The sequence below is a fragment of the Theileria parva genome, chromosome 2 (assembly GCF_000165365.1).
Source record: "Theileria parva strain Muguga chromosome 2, complete sequence, whole genome shotgun sequence".
Taxonomy (NCBI): domain Eukaryota; phylum Apicomplexa; class Aconoidasida; order Piroplasmida; family Theileriidae; genus Theileria; species Theileria parva.
This window is the reverse complement of record NC_007345.1, coordinates 324,421-342,112: the sequence shown is the minus strand read 5'-3', so window position 1 is coordinate 342,112 and position 17,692 is coordinate 324,421. Positions and strand designations below refer to the sequence as shown.

The 17,692-nt window shown below is 38.3% G+C and overlaps 5 protein-coding genes across 5 annotated transcripts; 1 reads left to right on the top strand and 4 right to left on the bottom strand.

The window, feature by feature from the left end:
• Nucleotides 1-294: 294 nt before the first annotated feature.
• Nucleotides 295-2,348, bottom strand: TpMuguga_02g00167 (tRNA synthetases class II core domain (F) family protein). Its single transcript, XM_759638.2, has 2 exons — nt 1,351-2,348; nt 295-1,289 (listed from the first exon to the last, which is right to left on the bottom strand). Exons 1-2 carry the CDS (start codon nt 2,081-2,083, stop codon nt 310-312), a joined length of 1,713 nt encoding a protein of 570 aa, XP_764731.1. The 5' UTR covers nt 2,084-2,348; the 3' UTR covers nt 295-309.
• TpMuguga_02g00166 (MAC/Perforin domain protein) lies at nt 2,328-5,777 on the top strand (the record flags this gene model as incomplete). Its single annotated transcript, XM_759637.2, has 10 exons — nt 2,328-3,372; nt 3,444-3,634; nt 3,673-3,884; nt 3,913-4,106; nt 4,271-4,695; nt 4,779-5,024; nt 5,117-5,210; nt 5,304-5,371; nt 5,401-5,482; nt 5,638-5,777. 10 exons carry the CDS (start codon nt 2,328-2,330, stop codon nt 5,775-5,777), a joined length of 2,697 nt encoding a protein of 898 aa, XP_764730.2.
• A 270-nt stretch (nt 5,778-6,047) lies between these two features.
• On the bottom strand, nt 6,048-11,444 carry exo2 (XRN 5'-3' exonuclease N-terminus family protein). The gene has a single exon (XM_759636.2). It carries the CDS (start codon nt 11,240-11,242, stop codon nt 6,062-6,064), a length of 5,181 nt encoding a protein of 1,726 aa, XP_764729.1. The 5' UTR covers nt 11,243-11,444; the 3' UTR covers nt 6,048-6,061.
• A 167-nt stretch (nt 11,445-11,611) lies between these two features.
• TpMuguga_02g00164 (uncharacterized protein) lies at nt 11,612-14,398 on the bottom strand. Its single transcript, XM_759635.2, has one exon. The coding sequence runs from the start codon at nt 14,359-14,361 to the stop codon at nt 11,665-11,667; it is 2,697 nt and encodes an 898-aa protein (XP_764728.1). The 5' UTR covers nt 14,362-14,398; the 3' UTR covers nt 11,612-11,664.
• A 288-nt stretch (nt 14,399-14,686) lies between these two features.
• TpMuguga_02g00163 (AP2 domain protein) lies at nt 14,687-17,390 on the bottom strand (the record flags this gene model as incomplete). The annotated part of the gene is made up of 1 exon (XM_759634.2): nt 14,687-17,390. One exon carries the CDS (start codon nt 17,388-17,390, stop codon nt 14,754-14,756), a length of 2,637 nt encoding a protein of 878 aa, XP_764727.1. The 3' UTR covers nt 14,687-14,753.
• Between the last annotated feature and the right edge of the window lie 302 nt (nt 17,391-17,692).

Genomic DNA, 17,692 nt, shown 5'->3' with positions numbered 1-17,692 from the left:
TACCTATAACACTTAACTCTTACCATACCTATTATACTATATATACTATATATAATAGTATATGTATAGTAGTAGGAGTATACTAGGGTATATTATACACTTTACTATACAGTAAGATTACACTTATTCCAGTACTATTAAACACTTACTATTCCTTAAACTGTTATTTATAGTATATTGAACCCATTTAAGCAGTATTATTAACTACTTAATATACACCTAATTTACTACCCTAAACCCAGACACATAATACCCATAGCTATACCTATAGCTATATATATAATACTAATATAATGTGTAATAGTAATATTAGCGTATGATTAGATTGAGTTTGTTTTCTAGTGATTTGAGGGTTTCTTGGTGTATTGCGTTGACGAACGAGTTTGTTAAATTCTCTTCAAATGCTCTATAGACAACTCTGTAGCATAAACTTTCCTTACTAATCTTCTCGTTAAAGTATTTGGACACAAATTGTATGTCCTCAACGTATCCTTTACCCTTTTCCAGTATGATTTCCCTGAACACTTGCTCATTAAAAGTGTCTGCGATGTAAAAGGATAAATCCCGAACCACTGGCGGGTTCTTACTATACTTTACAAAAACCGGTAGAATCTTATGGGTAAAACTGTGTTTATATTGTTTTAGAAATCGTTCGTCAGTTTCCCAAAACTGACGAATGTCAGGGATCCGACACAGGACCATCGCCAAACGCTCCAATCCAATTCCAAACGCCCAACCACCCACTAATCCCTCACCAACCGATTTGTCATCCACTAATTCTTCTCCTACCGATTTGTCACACACTAATCCTTCTCCAACCGATTTGTCAACCACTAATCCCTCACCTACCGATTTATCACTGAAATCCTTTTCTCCTACCGATTTAAGATTAAAATTATTGTGTATGATAATATTTTTGAGAACGCCGCAGCCTAGGAGTTCAGTGGGTTGCTCACCGTTCTTGAGATAATACTCAGAGGACGGAAACGTAAACGGGAACGTAGCACCGTCATCCCAATATTTAATCATGTCTCCAAACTTTACCATTTCCCCAAAATCATTCAAGTTAGAACCATTAGTATTGGTAACAAATTGGAACAGGTGTGTTATGAGATTCTCTAGAGTTTTCTTCAGGTGTCTGAAGATAACTTCAGTAACGCTATCACATTTAAACTCGTCAAATCGCCTCAAATTTTCAATATCTTGTCTGGTAAACAGGAGATACCCGTCCATCTGATGAAACACCGGGTAATGCTGTGAGTCAATCTCATCCCTCCGAAACACCTGACCTATTCAATCATTATACAAATACTATAGAATTATTATACAAATATTGTAGTAATGTGTTACCTGAGTAAATGGCTTGAGTTACTCCGGCCCGGAGTAACTTTGTAATGTGTGATGTTGTGTGTGTTGGCAGTAGTTTGTGCTCCGAGTGCCCAAACTTTTTACCCATCAGGCGTATTAAATCCCTGTCGTAATCTCCGTTTCTCCCAGTGTCAATCACCTCCTTATACAATTTACCCAACTTTGTAAATGTGTTAACGTAGTGTTGGCTGAGGTAGTAAGAGTCTTTGGGGTCTCTGGAGACGTGGTCGAGCGGGACCTGAAGCTCGTCGAAGTTCTCACTCACCGTCACCGGCGCAAAAGGGACTGGAAAATACTCGAAATTTCTCTTTAAAATGTCATGAGAGTTAAAAAAGTCCCTGATGAGATATGATACAATTCCCACCGGATTTGACATGTCAGTATCCAACCTTCTGGCTATTTTATCCTCAAAATGCCTAGGGATTTTAGGGTTCAAATCCGCAAATTTTACCTCAGTCTGATATAACTTTGTATCCACACAATTGCTGAATGTGTTGGTTAATCCATTGGATAATGTGTTGGTTAATCCATTGGATAATGTGTTAAAAGAGGAGAGAGGATTGAGGGGGTGTGAATTGTGTTTAAGAATTCTGAAGGCTGAGATTCCAGACATGATTTGACAAATAAGCAAAAGTGCGCAGGGAATGAACAGCTGTGATTCTAATCTGTGTAATTTTAACGCAAGAAGACTCAAAGTTAACCACAAACTTAACATATCCCAGAAAACATATTTGTTACACCGTAAAACACATTTGTTACACCGTAAAACATATTTATTACACCGTAAAACATATTTGTTACATAGTAAAATTTCATTTTTAGAGGCTTTAAAAGTTTAAAAATTGCTAATTACTGCGATTAATTATACACTTAAAACTACATTTAAAATAATTAAAAAATAATTTAAAAAATTTAAAAAATAAATTAAAAAAAATTAATGTTGAAAGCATTGCAAAAAGATGAAGAAGGCTGGCATGATTGTAGAATTTTGTCTGATTCAATTCTGGGTTTGTAAGGCTCTGTACCTTGACCTGGGTCAAGCGGAAGAAACGGGAGCTGGTAAAATATCCCATACACAAATTAGTAATCACAATTTACCCCCGGAAGGGTATGAAAATGACGATTTTGGCACTGGAAATGTGACTTCGTTTGCAGAAAAAGCCGCTGGAAAGTCAAACAGCACCAAAACTAAGAAGCCCAAACACATCAAAAAATCAACTAATAAGCCAAATAATCAGAAGGAAAAGGTGAAGGAAACGAAGAAAACAACTGTTGAAGAGGATAATGACAATTCTAAGAGGACAAACTCGAGAGATTTAAGCGTGTGTAAGAAGGGACCAAAGTGTAAAAAACACTCCAACAACCCCTCAAACAACTTTTCCAACGATTTGTCCGATGATTTATCAAACGATTTACCCACTGGTAAAAGGGGTAAAAGGGGTAGAAAAGAAAGGCTGGCTGCGATAAAGAGTCACAATTTGTATAGTGAAGATTTTGAGTCAGAGTCAAGGGTTAGTAAAAAAAAGTTAAGCCCTAAGATTAAGAACTTTGCCCTAAGCTCAGCAAGTAAAATTGCTCAACATGGCCTACCAATTGCCACAAAATTAGCCAACAACTTGATAAACAACAAGTTACCAGATGATGAAGAAGATGCAGATGACGCAGATTTGGGCGACATCCTCGGTGAAGACGATGACAATAATGACAAAGGTGATGAAGATGATAAAAGTGAAGATTTGACAGGAGAAAATAACTCTAATGACGTTGAAGAAGATGAAGAAGATGAAACGGGAGAGTCTGAGGGAGAATATGAAGCTGGCGAAGGGGAGGAAGAAGAAAATGAAACTGATGATTTACATGAGGAAGAAACTAATAATGATGAAGAATCAGATGATCTAGAAGACACAGATGACACACAAGATGAAGTAGAAGACACAGAAGAAGAGTCAGAGGAACTGGAGGATGTGGATTATGTGAAGAGGTTTAAGACACCGTCAGGATTAGGTAGGAAGTGTATTCATGATTCGCGTTAATGCAATAGTTAATATAATTTAATGTGTTAATACTTGTTCTAGAATATCTTGGTGCTGGTTATGACTTGATAAGGGGAAATCCTTTGGGAGACAGTGTGACTTTGTTGGATCCAGGTTACAAATCCAGTGTGATTCAAATGCACTGGAGTAGAAATATTGAAAATATCTCCAACAGCTTGAGGTTTTTACAGCCCGTCGGTGGCTGGATCAGGCCCTACTCTTCCTGTCACAAGGTTGAATCTGTAAGTCCAAACTTCATAATTCTGATTAGGTAACTGAGATTAACTCTTGTAAATCTTTACTGAAGTCACTTTCAGCAGATGCGAGTGTTTCTTTAAGTTTACCCGGTGACGTGTTCAAATTTTCAGCCTCAGCCAAGTTTAAAAAACTCCAAGACGTTTCTAAATCTGGGAAAAGTAAAATGTTCATTAACAAATCATACTGCTTCAAATACGTTGCCGGGATCTCAACCTCGCTAAAATGGTAATTCCCACTTACACAATTTCCTCAGGGACTTTACACTTGGATTCCAATCTTCCCTCGGGAGATTAAGTGATTTCAAGGGACTTGAAAAGGACTCAATCTGTAAACCTTTTATCTATAGAGAAGATCCTAAGAATGAAAACTGTCAGGAACTTGGCATCTCAGACTGGATGGAGCTTTTTAACACTTTCGGGACCCACGTAGCAACTAAAATTTACCTGGGTAATATAGTCTCAGTTAATAATATTCATAGTGTAATCTCAGTTAATAATATTCATACTGTAATCTCAGTTAATAATATTCATACTGTAGTCTCAGTTAATAATATTCATAGTGTAATCTCAGTTAATAACATAAATACAGTAATCTCAGTTAATAATATTCAGGAGGTAAGATATTTACAACGTTGGAGATAAAGAAGAGTCAGGAGAAGAAGTTAAGTGACCAGGGATTAGACGTGAGGGCTATACTGTCAGCCAAGATTAAGGACACTGATATTGATTCCAATGTTGAGGTTTCAACTATAAAGTCTAAAAACGCCGGAGACTTTTTGCTGGACACTAAAAAGTCAACGTTTGTGCTTGGCGGGGATATTTACGGCCATGGTAAAACGATAGAGTTTGCCGAATGGGCGAGATCCGTAGCAGATCACGCAATGCCCATAAAGGCTGAATTTACGCCGATTTCTCATTTTATAGATAAAAACCTTCGTGACGCCTATAATAAAGCTTATTTATACTATGGTAAAGTTATCCTCGAGAGTGACTTTTTGAGGTATCAATCTCAAGTAGAACTAACCCCCGAGGACCTGGTACGTCTTTTATTTATATAAATTGTAGGTTTCTGGTATGTATATAAATTGTAGATTTCTGGTATGTATTTACTTATGTATAGATTTCTGAGGTTGAAATTGAGCATGCCCAGGGCACTGGTGATGTCAAGGCCAGTTGCAAGGATGGAAAGCTTGTACAATTTGGATTCATGATATTATCTCTAAAGGATGGGAACCATGAGGTTAAAGAGTGTCCAATCCACGCTACCGAGTGTTCAGCTCCTGCTCATGAAAATGTCGGCCATTCCACACTGTGGATCGCCTGCAGAGCCCAGAACATAGTAAACCTAAGACAAACTATAACCAAGGTAAATTTAGGTTAATTATTTGGTTCAGTAAAGTAAATTTATGTTAATTATCTGGTTCAGTAAAGTAAATTTATGTTAATTATCTGGTTCAGGAACCCGCGTGCGATAACGGGTTTCACATCTTCCTCGGCACATACTTCTTCGAAAACAAGTCCAAATACCTACTCATGAAACCCTGCAAACTCGGTTCGCTCCAGTACTCATACTATTATAACTAACTTGACTATGTTAAAGATAGTTTGATTGTGTTAAAGATAATTATACTGTGAATATGATTAGGTGAGACGAGGTGTGAGACTGAGGGTGATCCGTTGTATACGTGGCTTGTGTGTATAAAGAAATACTGGGTTAAATATATTAAAACTTAATTGCTTAGGATTTAAACTCCAAGAGTAAAATCGTTAAAAGAACCGAAACCTCCTCCATCACCTGTAAAGAGAATCAGGAAATCGCATTTGGTACAATATACAATATACTATATACTATACTATACAATATATACTTATTATACTCTTAAGTATATACACTACTATACCAAGTATATACTCATAGTATAACATAGTGTATAGTCATATTACAATGTATAGTCATACAATTGATTAATTATGTTTAGGAATTGGATTTGAGTGGATTAAGGACGAGAGCAAGTTTAAATTTCCGAGGTTTATCCAGTGTAAAACACATGAACCAGAGTGCTCCCACACTTGCCCCGAATACTGTAACCGAATCGTACAATACATCATTTGTAAATAACACACAATATTACAATAGTAATATACAATAGTAGTGTGTAATGTGTAAATGTGTAATGTGTAATGTGTAAATGTGTAAATGTGTAAATGTGTAAATGTGTAAATGTGTAAAAATGTGTAAAAATGTGTAAAAGTGTGTAAAAGTGTGTAAAAGTGTGTAAAATAGTATAAAAAGTGTGTAAAATGTATACAATAGTAATGTGTAATGTGTAAATGTGTGTAAATGTGTAAAAGTGTGTAAAATAGTATAAAAAGTGTGTAAAATGTATGATAAATTGTAAGAGTTTAAGCGTATGATATGAACTGTGAGTTGTTGCGATCGAGTTGTGAGAGGAGTGAGGAGTATTCGTTTACATTTTGTGTGTTATTGTAGAGGCAGAGCACGTCTGTGGGTCTTACAAATATGCCTCGCATTTTAGCGCACCTGCCAAACAAATCAGTCGCAGATAATATCTCATGATCCAACACCAACTCCAACAACAACTCATCAAAATTATCCAATTCACCATGCGTATCTTGTGTATCTCGTGTATCTTGTATAATCTGTGAATCTTGTAAATCTTGTGTGTGTTGTGTAATTTGTGTATCTTGTGGAGTTTGATTGGGGTATATGCCGACGATTGTGCCTTTGGTTCCGAGGGGCACTTGTTCGTTATGGTTAATGTAAACTACGGACTGGCCCAAAAATATGAGTGAGGGGTCGAAATTGACGAGTGTGGTGGTGTAGGCTGGAACGTGCAAATTCTTCAAATGACTGACTCGTACCAATTTAACCGCGTTTGGGGGTTCCAAATTTTTTGTATACTCATTTTGATGTTCAATTAGTAATTGAATTTGACTCCTCGTCATGCATTTGTAATTGCCTTGCGTGAGTTTCAGACGTCTAAACGGCTGCGAGTCACAAAATTTCATAATCTGCTTTAGCATATATGAGGATTGGTTAGGGGTTAAATTGGGATACAACTCTGCGAGGTCTAAGGATTTCTTCTCCGTCAGCTCAGTGTTTTCCAAAAAGTCAAATAACTCAGGAAACTTTTCCTTATACAGTTGAATCAACTGTATACATTCGGCAGAGTATTGTACCATTTCCGTGGGATCTAGTTCAGTATCGTATCCTGTACTCAACTGTGTGTGCCCTGGAGGGAGTTGTGTGTACCCTGGAGGGAGTTGTGTGTACCCTGGAAGAAGTTGTGTGTGCCCTGGAGGGAGTTGTGTGTACCCTGGAAGAAGTTGTGTGTACCCTTGAAGCAGTTGTGTGTACCCTGGAAGGCAAAAAGGCACCTGCAAATCCGTATCAAAATACACCAAATTCATACCAACATCAGTTTTAAACATGCTAACATCAGATTTAAACTCGCCGACTAGACATTTCTGGAACATTAGGCGGGCGACTTGTGGTTCCAAATTCGTCATTTGGCACGCATTTTCAAAAGAGTACCACGTGGTCTGGGCAGACAACTTCTGGTTCAAATTGATAAAGTTCTTAAAATCCAACAACGAAGTGTCCCCGATGGTTAACTTTACATTTGGTAGTGTAAAAACTGCAGTGACAGAGTCGAAAGTTTTCCCTACAGACTCCAGGACTCCTACCCGGCCGTACATTGACCCCTGCATCATGCAAACCACTTTAATCTTCGGTTTATCATATTTTCCATATAGTAACTCTTGTGTTCTCAGTTCCTGCTGTAAGTGTAACATTTCCTTCTTTAGCACTTTGTTTACATCGTCGTACGGTGTCACGTGTTTGGAAACTGCTGCTGTATGATCCAGAAACGTAACCATCGGAAGTAATGCCTCCCTGGTAACCCTAGTCTCCTGTAAATTCTTATCCAGCACCGTGTAAGTTACCACCACATTCTCACACAAGTGGTCCAAACCCAAGACTCTTGCCGCATTCACCACACTCAACGGGGGTGATCGCACATCATCTTGTGATGCCACACCCTGTGACGTAACACCCTGTAATCTCAAACTATTCTGTAATCTCAAACTATTCTGTAATCTCCTGAGCAAGTTTTGGAGGATTTGGTTATTCTGATCTAAAATTCTCGGGTTGGAGTTTACTGTGCCCGTTTTGTATCCGACGATTAGTCCCAATTTGTCCAAGGTGGCATCGATCTTTCCAATGATTTCCTTGAGTTCTGAGGGTTTACTGGTGGTTAATTTCCCGTCACTGTACGTTAGGTATGGCGTGTGTATTGACTTTAGCTTCCCCAAGTGTTTATAAGGATATCCCACGGCAACATAGGTGCCACACTTTGTAACATTTGTGCCACACTTTGTAACATTTGTGCCACACTTTGTAACATTTGTGCCACACTTTGTCAAGTTTGTGCCACACTTTGTAACATTTGTGATACACTTTGTGAAGTTTGTGAGATTAAGATTTTGGAAAATGTTAAGATAGACACTGGGGTGTCTGGACTTTGTGTTAAAGACGTCCACGCCGCGCTTTGACAGGGCTCTGTGCGGTAAGATATTCAAACTTGGGAATAGGAAATTGTGCCGAATTTGCGTAACGGAGTGATTTAATAGTAAAGAATTTGGAAAATGCTTTGACTTGAGTGAGGGCTTTGACTTGAGTGAGGGCTTTGACTTGAGTGAGGGCTTTGACTTGAGTGAGGGCTTTGACTTGAGTGAGGGATTTGACTTGAGTGAGGGGTTGAAAAAAGGATTACACAGGACTTTGCACTCCTTAATATCAGCAAAGATTTTAAAAGGCGACTCCAAATGCTTGGACACTTTGGAGTCGTAGGAGTAAATCCTAGCCAAACCAAACTTATTCCTGTCCTTCTCCTCCTCCGTTAACATCCGACTACACAAATAATTCAACTCCTCACTCATTTTGTTCAAACTCTTTAATCCAACCGTGTTGTCACCAACAGATTTGTCCACATCCATACTATCAATAGCATTGCCAATGTGATTGGTTGTGTTTGGATGGTCTGGGTCTAGAGCGTGATTCATGTGTTGTAGTAGAAGTGGGTATGGAACGTGTGGTATGAGTGTGATGCCGCCCCAGGGCACGTTAGTGTTATCCATGTCCACGTCAAAGTGTAGCGGATAATACTGGTGCAGGGGTGAGTCCTGGTCCGTGATTAACTTACTGAAGACACTTGGCAGGAAATGCGCAGACTGCGGCGGTAACACAAGCATTAACTGCTCATACGGCGTTATCGGCCTTCCCCTCACAAACGTAATTCTCAACACCTCAGACATTGTTACACCTTTTGATAGTGTAGAATTTGGCAATTTAGTGTTAGAATTTGTTAAATTAGTGTTAGTTGAGGAAGTGTTACAGTTTGGTAATGTAGAATTGTGTGTAAAAGTGTTAGAATTGGTTAAAGTGTTGGAGAATTGTGTAAAAGTGTCAGAATTGGTTAAAGTGTTAGAATTAGTCAAAGTGTTGGAATGTGTTTTGAGGAAAGTGAGGATGTCGTTGACGAATGGTGGGTATTTGCAGGGTAGGAACCAGTTCCAGGAGGGCACTCCCCGGTAGTAATAGTACAGAATCCACTGAATCCCGTGTAAATATTCCCTTACCACATCTTCCACTGTGTTTACAGTGTTTACACTGTTAAGAGAGTTTACACTGTTAAGAGAGATTACACTGTTAAGAGAGATTACGGAATTTACAGAGTTAGTAGAGTTAGTAGAGCGTTGGCACTTGACGAGTTGGTTGGAGATGCCCAGCTTAGCCAGGTAGTAGCGGTTCCTGTACTCCGCCAGAGTCCTCGGCTCACCCGGGTACTTACTACTAAAATCCGATAAATCCGTCTCTATCCTACTGTTTCTCACGTCAATCACCGTGATCGAACACTTGGACTTTGCTGAATCAGAGTGATTTGACACCCTGTTACTGTTAAAATTTGACACCCTGTTACTGTTAAAATTTACCACCTTGGAAGTATTATTCTGAGGGTTAAAAGTGGTTTTGTCTAGTTCTGCGGTTAGGTTATTTTGTAATGTTCTGTTCTCGTACCTCGCCCACCGCGTCATAAACAACACCAAATTGTCATAATTCACCTCACCACAACCCGATGTCAACCATACATCTCTCTTCTCACTGTGTGAATTGTGTAAATTGTGTTTACTGTGTAAATTGTGTTTACGTAGAGATTCGGAGAGATATTCGCGGTAAATTTGTAGAGTGTGGTTGAAACCACCGTCTGGTATGGACGCCATGAGCAGGTGTGGTAGGAAATCATTCCCTACGAACATTGTCAGAAATACGAAATCGTCCACAACTCTGTCAATAACCGAGGGATCCGAGCGTAGTCTCGGGTCTTCTACGAGGTCAGTGACTAAATACTCCCTCAGAATCCCCACGTGTAATAATATGTAACTGTTCATATTTACCATCATACGGAGTTTAGAGGAGTTTTTCATGTGACCGAAGACCACCTGCTCCCTCAACAAACATATGTAAGGCTCATGCGTCGCCAACGATAACACTATCAAGTCCGCATCCAACCCATACACACAATGCGATACACAATTTCTCTCACCACTCACACTGTCTAACTGAGTTGTATTATTTCTATTGTCTAACTGAGTTCTAGGGTGATGAAATTGTGAGTGTCTGTGTGCTTTGTTGTTTCGGATGTATTCCATGATTTTATGTTCTCCTTCGCCGGGAACGTCTGAGCCGCTGACGACGATCTTCAGGTTCCGCCACTGCTCATTCTCGTTAATCATCTTTAACGCAAAAAACTGTAACCGCACCGTCAATCGCTCCATAAACGCCGTTCCCGGCGTTATCTGGATAGGGTCAAATTTGAACTCTTCCTTATCCCGTACACTCTCATCGGGTTCACACTGTACACTCTCATCTGGTTCACACTGTAAATTGTGTAAACTTGGTTCAAGATGTGTATTAGTGGATTTGAGGGATTGGGAGATGATGAGTTGTTGTGTGGATTCGAGAGCGGCTCTGAAGCGTCGTTCTCTTTGTTGTATGATTTTGGCTCTGGGTGCAACGCCGTCGACGGCGAGGTATAAGAGCTTCCGTGGCCGGACGATGTTGACGATTTTTATTATGCACTGAAAAATCGACACGAAGATGTCGTCCTCGCACGTTATGTTCTGACATAAATCCACGACACTGTGCGAACAGTTGTGCACTATCCCATTCACATCCAAATACAAATTGTCAAAACCGTCCGGTGCCAAATCCACTCCAAAATTGTCGAATTTTTCCTCCAAATTGTCGAATTTATCAGCGGAATTAGCAAATTTATCAGCGGAATTAGCAAATTTATCATTGGAATTACCAAATTTATCATTGGAATTACCAAATTTATCATTGGAATTATCAAATTTTGGGTTGAGATGTTTGTGTTTGGAGTGGTTTGAGGTGTTTAGGAGTGTGAAGGCGTCGGCTTTATCGGCAGTTGAGATGTCCTGCGATTCACAAATTAAAGGATAGCGCTCCGCTAACCACCGAAAAAACGAAGGAATTCCCATCTGTCAATTTTTCAATTAATTTATCATTTTTTCCATCAAGTAAACATTTTTATTGAATATTTTAATTAATTATTTTTGATGGAAGATTTGTGGATAAAAAGATGCCAGGATCTTTTATTTTTGGTGAGAATGTGAACCATCGCAGATAAATTTTTTATGGCAATATACCAGAAATTTAATACATTTAATTTTACATACAAAACATTTAATTTTACATATAAAACAACAAGTTTTTACATATAAAACAACAAAATTTTAGGTATAAAACAACAAATTTTTACATATAAAACATTTAACTTTACATACAAAATAACAAAATTTTACATTTATAACATTTAATTTTACATTTATAACATTTAATTTTGGGTAAAAATATTTATTTTTGGGTAAAAAGATTTGTGTTGGATAAAATTGTTGGTGGGTTAGGAAGGATGAGATGAATTTTTTGAGAATTTTTCCGAATTTCCATTTTTACGCCAGAAACGATTTAAACTTAATTTTATCAATTGTTTAGTGTGAGTTTTTGGTAAAAAAATGTTCCTCGAAATTGGCCTGCACATCTCAACCTCCAAAATCGCTCTCCTTACCCTTGTTCCCAATTCTACCACCATTTGCCTTATGTTATCATATTCACTCTGATTAAGTGTTAGTTCCTCCTGAATCAACTGTTTACTCATGACTAGTAAGGACATTTTTAAGTCATAGAGTGATGAAACATGTGATGACACGTGTGTTGAATCTGCTAACCCTTGTGTATTAAGATTGAATATTTGATTAATTTCTGGGCATTTTTCGTATAGGAACATGTCTAAGGGTTCGGTAGGCATTTTGAAGAGTAATTTTACGCCTTTTTCACTCATCCAAGGGTTAATTTTCCTAATCTCACCATCAGTTACACAAACCCGTTGCGTAAACTTTTCCTGTAGAATTTGAACCAGACGTTCCAATTTCTCAGAAATTTGATCCTTCACCGATTCAAGTGGGTTTAAATCTGGAGAATTTATGTTCAAATTCGAATCTTCACAACTCAATTTTGCAGTTTTAAGATTGTACATGAAGAGTCCAAACAGCTGTGGCAGCTTCAGTTCTGTAACACTGAGACGAGTTAGTTGATCGATTTTAGGCTTAAATTTTGAGTTTCCAGCGATTTTAGACAGTAGTTTCCAAGTTGTAAAGTTAATTAACGTGGGATCTTTTTCCACAAACTCACGCGCCAAACTCAAGAATTTATCAAAAGAAGCTTCGAAATCAGCCCCGTACTGACCAAACTCTTCCCTAATCTCTTTTTTAAACTCTTTCTTAGACTCTTTAAACTCTTCCTTAAAATCTTTAAACTCTTTAAACTCTTTAAACTCTTGTGCTAAACTTGAGAATCTTTGAATTAAGTCCAAAACTTTGAGAATTAGCTTAAAGTTTTCGCTACTAACTTCACCTTTTAAGGCGTAAAATTCGCCTAGCTCAGTGATAGTATTGGAATATTCCAAGGGGTCTGGGTTCCTTTTAAGGTGTAACAGCTTAAATCTTAAACCCTTTTCAAACACTCTCAGGTCCCTAGGATTACCAATTTTATACATTTCCCTCGATATTTCAGTTAGTAATTCCATGTTTAACCTGGAAATATTAGTGAAAAAGGGTAAAATATTTGACTCCACACAACTGGACAACATTGACAAAATGCTCTTAAATGACACTAGTAAACTGTCTGTATAAAACTTATCAACGCCTGAAATCATTAACCTGTCCAACAGAAATAATAAAGACTCTACGGCTTTAAAATTTTTAAAGGTCTCACAAAAGTCGGGGGATTTTGAAGCTTGTGAAATCTCCTTAACGAACCGCTCAGACAATTCCTTACCAAATTCATTTCCAATCAACTGTTCATGTTCATTCTGTTCACTCTGTTCACTCTGTGTGGAGTCTGCTAGTGTCAATTCTGCATCACTTTGTGGATTGAGTAGTGACTTGATAAAGTTATCACCTGATTGATGTGCAAAATTGGCTTTATTTAGGTACTTAATTAGGCTAACAAGTTCCTCATTATCCAAGTGTGCTATAGTGTTAAATTTATTACCTTTGTATACTCCAATTCTTTCAAGAATTTGACTAACCAATTCCTTACACCGTTTTCTCGCAAGTTTATCAAAATTAATCCCAGGAACGCTGGATAAGATAAAAAATAATTCCCTCCTATCATAAGAATCAAGTTTATCCCTTAGCATTTGTAGATAAGTTACGGATGGCCTGAAACTAATCTCCTTGGTATCATGAAATTGGTCAAATATTGAGATATTTTTAACAAATTTCTCAAACAAATCGGAGTTAAACGTGTTAATTGGTGAGATAACAGAGTGCTGAAGAATGTTCGTCAGAATAACCCCGTCTCGAATCTTAAAATCAAGTAAAAACTTTGGTAAATTTGCGAAATCTTCAGGTGTAAACAGGTGTAACTTGTGTAGAATTGAGTGTACAATTGTGTAGACAGATTTAGGATCAAGTGTGTAACAACAGAGCCTAAACGACTCTGTAAAAATTCCCTTCTCAATTAAATAATCAACTTTTACTCTTAAACACTTGTTCACAGCGTTGATTAGAGATTGAACGGGTTCAGATTTCTGGTTAATTCTCCTTACTATGTTGAAAGTATAACTTAAATTCTCGACGAATTGATCATTTTCAAGGGTAAAAAAGCGTTTCGAGAGGACTTTGGCGAGGTTGTCTAAAAACACGTTAAAATTCCTACTCACGTGGGACTGGTTAAAAGTTACAGAATCCAGCATTAGTAACAGAGTCTCAGTACTGTAAGACTCTAGAACCCGGGATAGATGCTCACTATCATCAGCTATCGACGGTTCAAACTTATTTATAAGGGAATTAAATGAATTTAAAGTTAATTCTCTGGAAGTTACGAGTGAATCGAGGGATTTGAGGAAGTTTGTGAATCCCGTGTTCTGGTCATGTAAGTTTACCGCGTCTTTTGACACAATTGAGGGGTTTTGCCTCTCAAATATCCTCGGAAATCTTATGAATTTCCTTTCCAGGCGGAGATATTCACAAAAGCGCCAAATGTGTAATGAGGTAAATTTATTAACATAAGATTCCAATTGGTAAATTCTAGTCATCGGAATACTCCCTAGGCTAAATTACTAAAATATTATACAAATCATTTAATAAATATTATACAAAAAATTTAATAATGTGCAAATCATTTAATAATGTGGAAAAATCACTTAATAATGTGCAAAAAACACTTAATAATGTACAGAAAAAGTTAATAATGTAAAAAACATTTAATAATGTGCAAAAAATTTAATAATGTACAGAAAAAGTTAAAACTAAATTAAAAAACTCAAGCGTAGTGTTACAATATTTTACACAGTTCTTCATATTTTACACAGTTCTTCATATTTTACACAGTTCTTCAATTCACACTATTTTACACTTTTTTACACTATTTTACACTATTTTACACTTTACACAATTCTTCATATTTTACACTTTACAAGTGAAAATGTCACATGTTATAGTATTTGACGGGATCTTCGGCATCTCGGTAAGTGACGCTATCGTAAGATTCTGGGAATTTATCCTTTTGGTACGTTGTGGAGTCTGATTTCTTAAGTGTCTGTGTCATGGGTTGTGGCTGGAGCGGGTCCTCGAGATCATTTGAGAAGTAGTTTAGGGTCGAGTCCTCCTGCTTAACATCGCCTAAATCTGAGTTCACGTAGCCGTAGTGGTCTGTCGTGTACATCCGAGTCGAAACTGACAAGTTCTGAGGAGGCAACTCACTACAAATACTCGTACCCGTTATGCTCTTGTAATTCGCCAATGTCGTCACCTGAGACATACCCTTCTCAACCTCCTCACACTTCACCTCATCCTTATATTCATTGTACTCCTTGTTATACTCTGTGAACTCCTTGTTATACTCTGTGAACTCCTTATTGTAATCTGTGAACTCCTTATTGTACTCTGTGAACTCCTTGTTATAATCAGTAAACTCCTTATTTTCTGTCCACTGGTTTGGTTCGATTCTGATGGTGTTTGGATAGTTGTAGTAGCATCCCATGATTTGTTCTTGGTTGAGAATGTTCTCTTGGAATCCGTAGGGCTGGTCGCCTGGGTAGTAGCTGAAATATTGATTCCCTAGCCTTGACTCCGCTTGTTCGTCAAATTCTCTCCCAGTTTGTAACTCGTTTTGATGTATGTACATGTTCAGGTTTGTGTAGTTTAACGGGTCCCACGTCATACTGCTGGATGCTACGCCGGAACTTGGCTGCTGGTAAAACGGGTAATCTACCATACCAGAGTTGGCCGTGTAATCCACCATCCCAGAATTGGCCGTGTAATCCACCATCCCAGAGTTGGCCGTGTAATCCCACTCCTGGCCGTAGGGCATTACCTTCTGCATGTTAGTGTTCCAGTCCATCCAGTTCTGCTGTAACATTGAGGTTGCGTAGGCACTGTTTGGGTCTAACTGCTTACCAGACTCCTCCTCCTGGTACATAGGATAATAACCCGAAAATCCAGGATCCTGGACCATACCCATGTACGGATAATGAGATTTCATATACTGAGACATCTCACCACCATTCCCATTAAAAGCGTTTGACAATCCCGATTGTAGTCCAGACTGTAGTCCAGACTGTAGTCCAGATTGGAGATTATTGGAAAGATTGGGGAGATTAGAGGAGAGATTAGATTGTAAGTTGGAGGAGGGATTAGAGTTTAGGTTGGCTGAGTTCAATGAGTTTGAGGAGTTGGGATCTGTAAAGGTGTTGAGATTTCTTTTCCTGGCTCTGCCTTTCTTTTGTTCGGAGCTTTTGACGGATCTTTTTTTGGTTCTTCTCTTTGTCGTGGATTCTGAGTTTTGCCAATTTGATTCGCTGAGTTGACTGATGGCTTTGGAGTCCATTTGGGAGTCGAGTCCCGACACTACTGCGTTGTATTTCATGTCATTTTTAGACAATCTCGTCCCCGTAGCTTTGTGGAGAAGTCGTGGGTTAAAAGTCCCCTGTATTAAGCTGTACGCAAAGGTTTCTGCTCTTTTCCGAGCTTCCTCGTTGCCGACTTTCTTACAGGACCATCTGGCTCTCATTTTTGAGCCGTTGCTATTCAGCCAGTCCACTCTCCACTCACGGATTATCCTGTCCCTCGTGAGTGAGACCATGGACTTGCCTACATTCTCAAATATTGTCAGGATCGGCGGGCCTTTTTCCGGGTAAAGCTGGTCAAATGTTGACCCGGCCAAGAGCTTACTTATTAACCCCTCAGCTCTCTGCTGAGCCTTAGCGTTGCCGTACTTTTTATACGAGATTCGCTGTTCTCTTTTTACCGAGTTTTCGTACCACTGGACTATTAGTGAACGCTCCACCTTGTCTACCAAGATCACAGGGTTCACCGCAACTACCTTGTTCTGAGGCTGGACTAGTCCCTCCGGACAGTACACCGGATTAAGATAATTTGAAACTGAGTCTTTTACACCAGCATCCTGAAGATCACGCTGGAATTTCTCGTCCTCACCCTGACTCACGAAATTCACATTCTGTACACTAACATTTTGTCCACTAACATTTGTAGTAACATTTTGTGTGTTAATACTTTGTGTACTGAGGTTCTGTGAGTTGAGATTTTGTGTGTTAATACTTTGGGAAGTAAGATTTTGTGAACTTTGGGAGTCTACAGAAGACTGTTGAACAAGCTTAGAATCTGCAGAATGAACAAGCTTAGAATCTGCAGAATGAACAAGTTTAGGATCTACAGAAGACTGTTGAACAAGTTTAGAGTCTATAGAAGACTGTTGAATGAGATTGGGATCTGCAGAGTGTGTGAGATTTGAATCTGCAGAGCTGAGGTAATGTTCATTTTCAAAGGGGTTCTGTGAATACAAGGGACTGTAGAGTGTTTTTTTATCAAGATCGTAGGGGTAATCTATAGACTTTGAGTGTGTTAGGCTTGAGTTATATTGAAGAGTGGCTTGAGTTTCTAGTGAGGATAGGCTTTGGAGTGTGGAATCTGACGCTCTGTGGTATACTGTGCCAGATTCCTTAAAGCCTTCAGAAGGCTTATCTGAGCCAGACACGAAGTAATCCTCCTTGGGGTCCGATTTACCTTCTCTTACCACGTCGGTGGGGGACATGTCGGAATTCATCCTCACTTTAAATTTTCATTCGAATTTTTAATATCAAATTTAGTACTCGAGATTAATATCTTTACACATCCATACAGAGGCTCTAGGAAGTCTTTTCTTCAACTTCCCTAACACATTATAATTTCCTCAACCTATTCTCATACTTATTCTCATACCTATTCTCATACTTATTCTCATACTTTCTCAAAATAAATCATTAAATTTTAAAATAAATCATTAAACTTTAAAATAAATCATTAAATTTTAAATTGAGTTGTTTTGATTATTTCGGTTGGTTTCTACGTTTGAGACTGAGTTGGCTT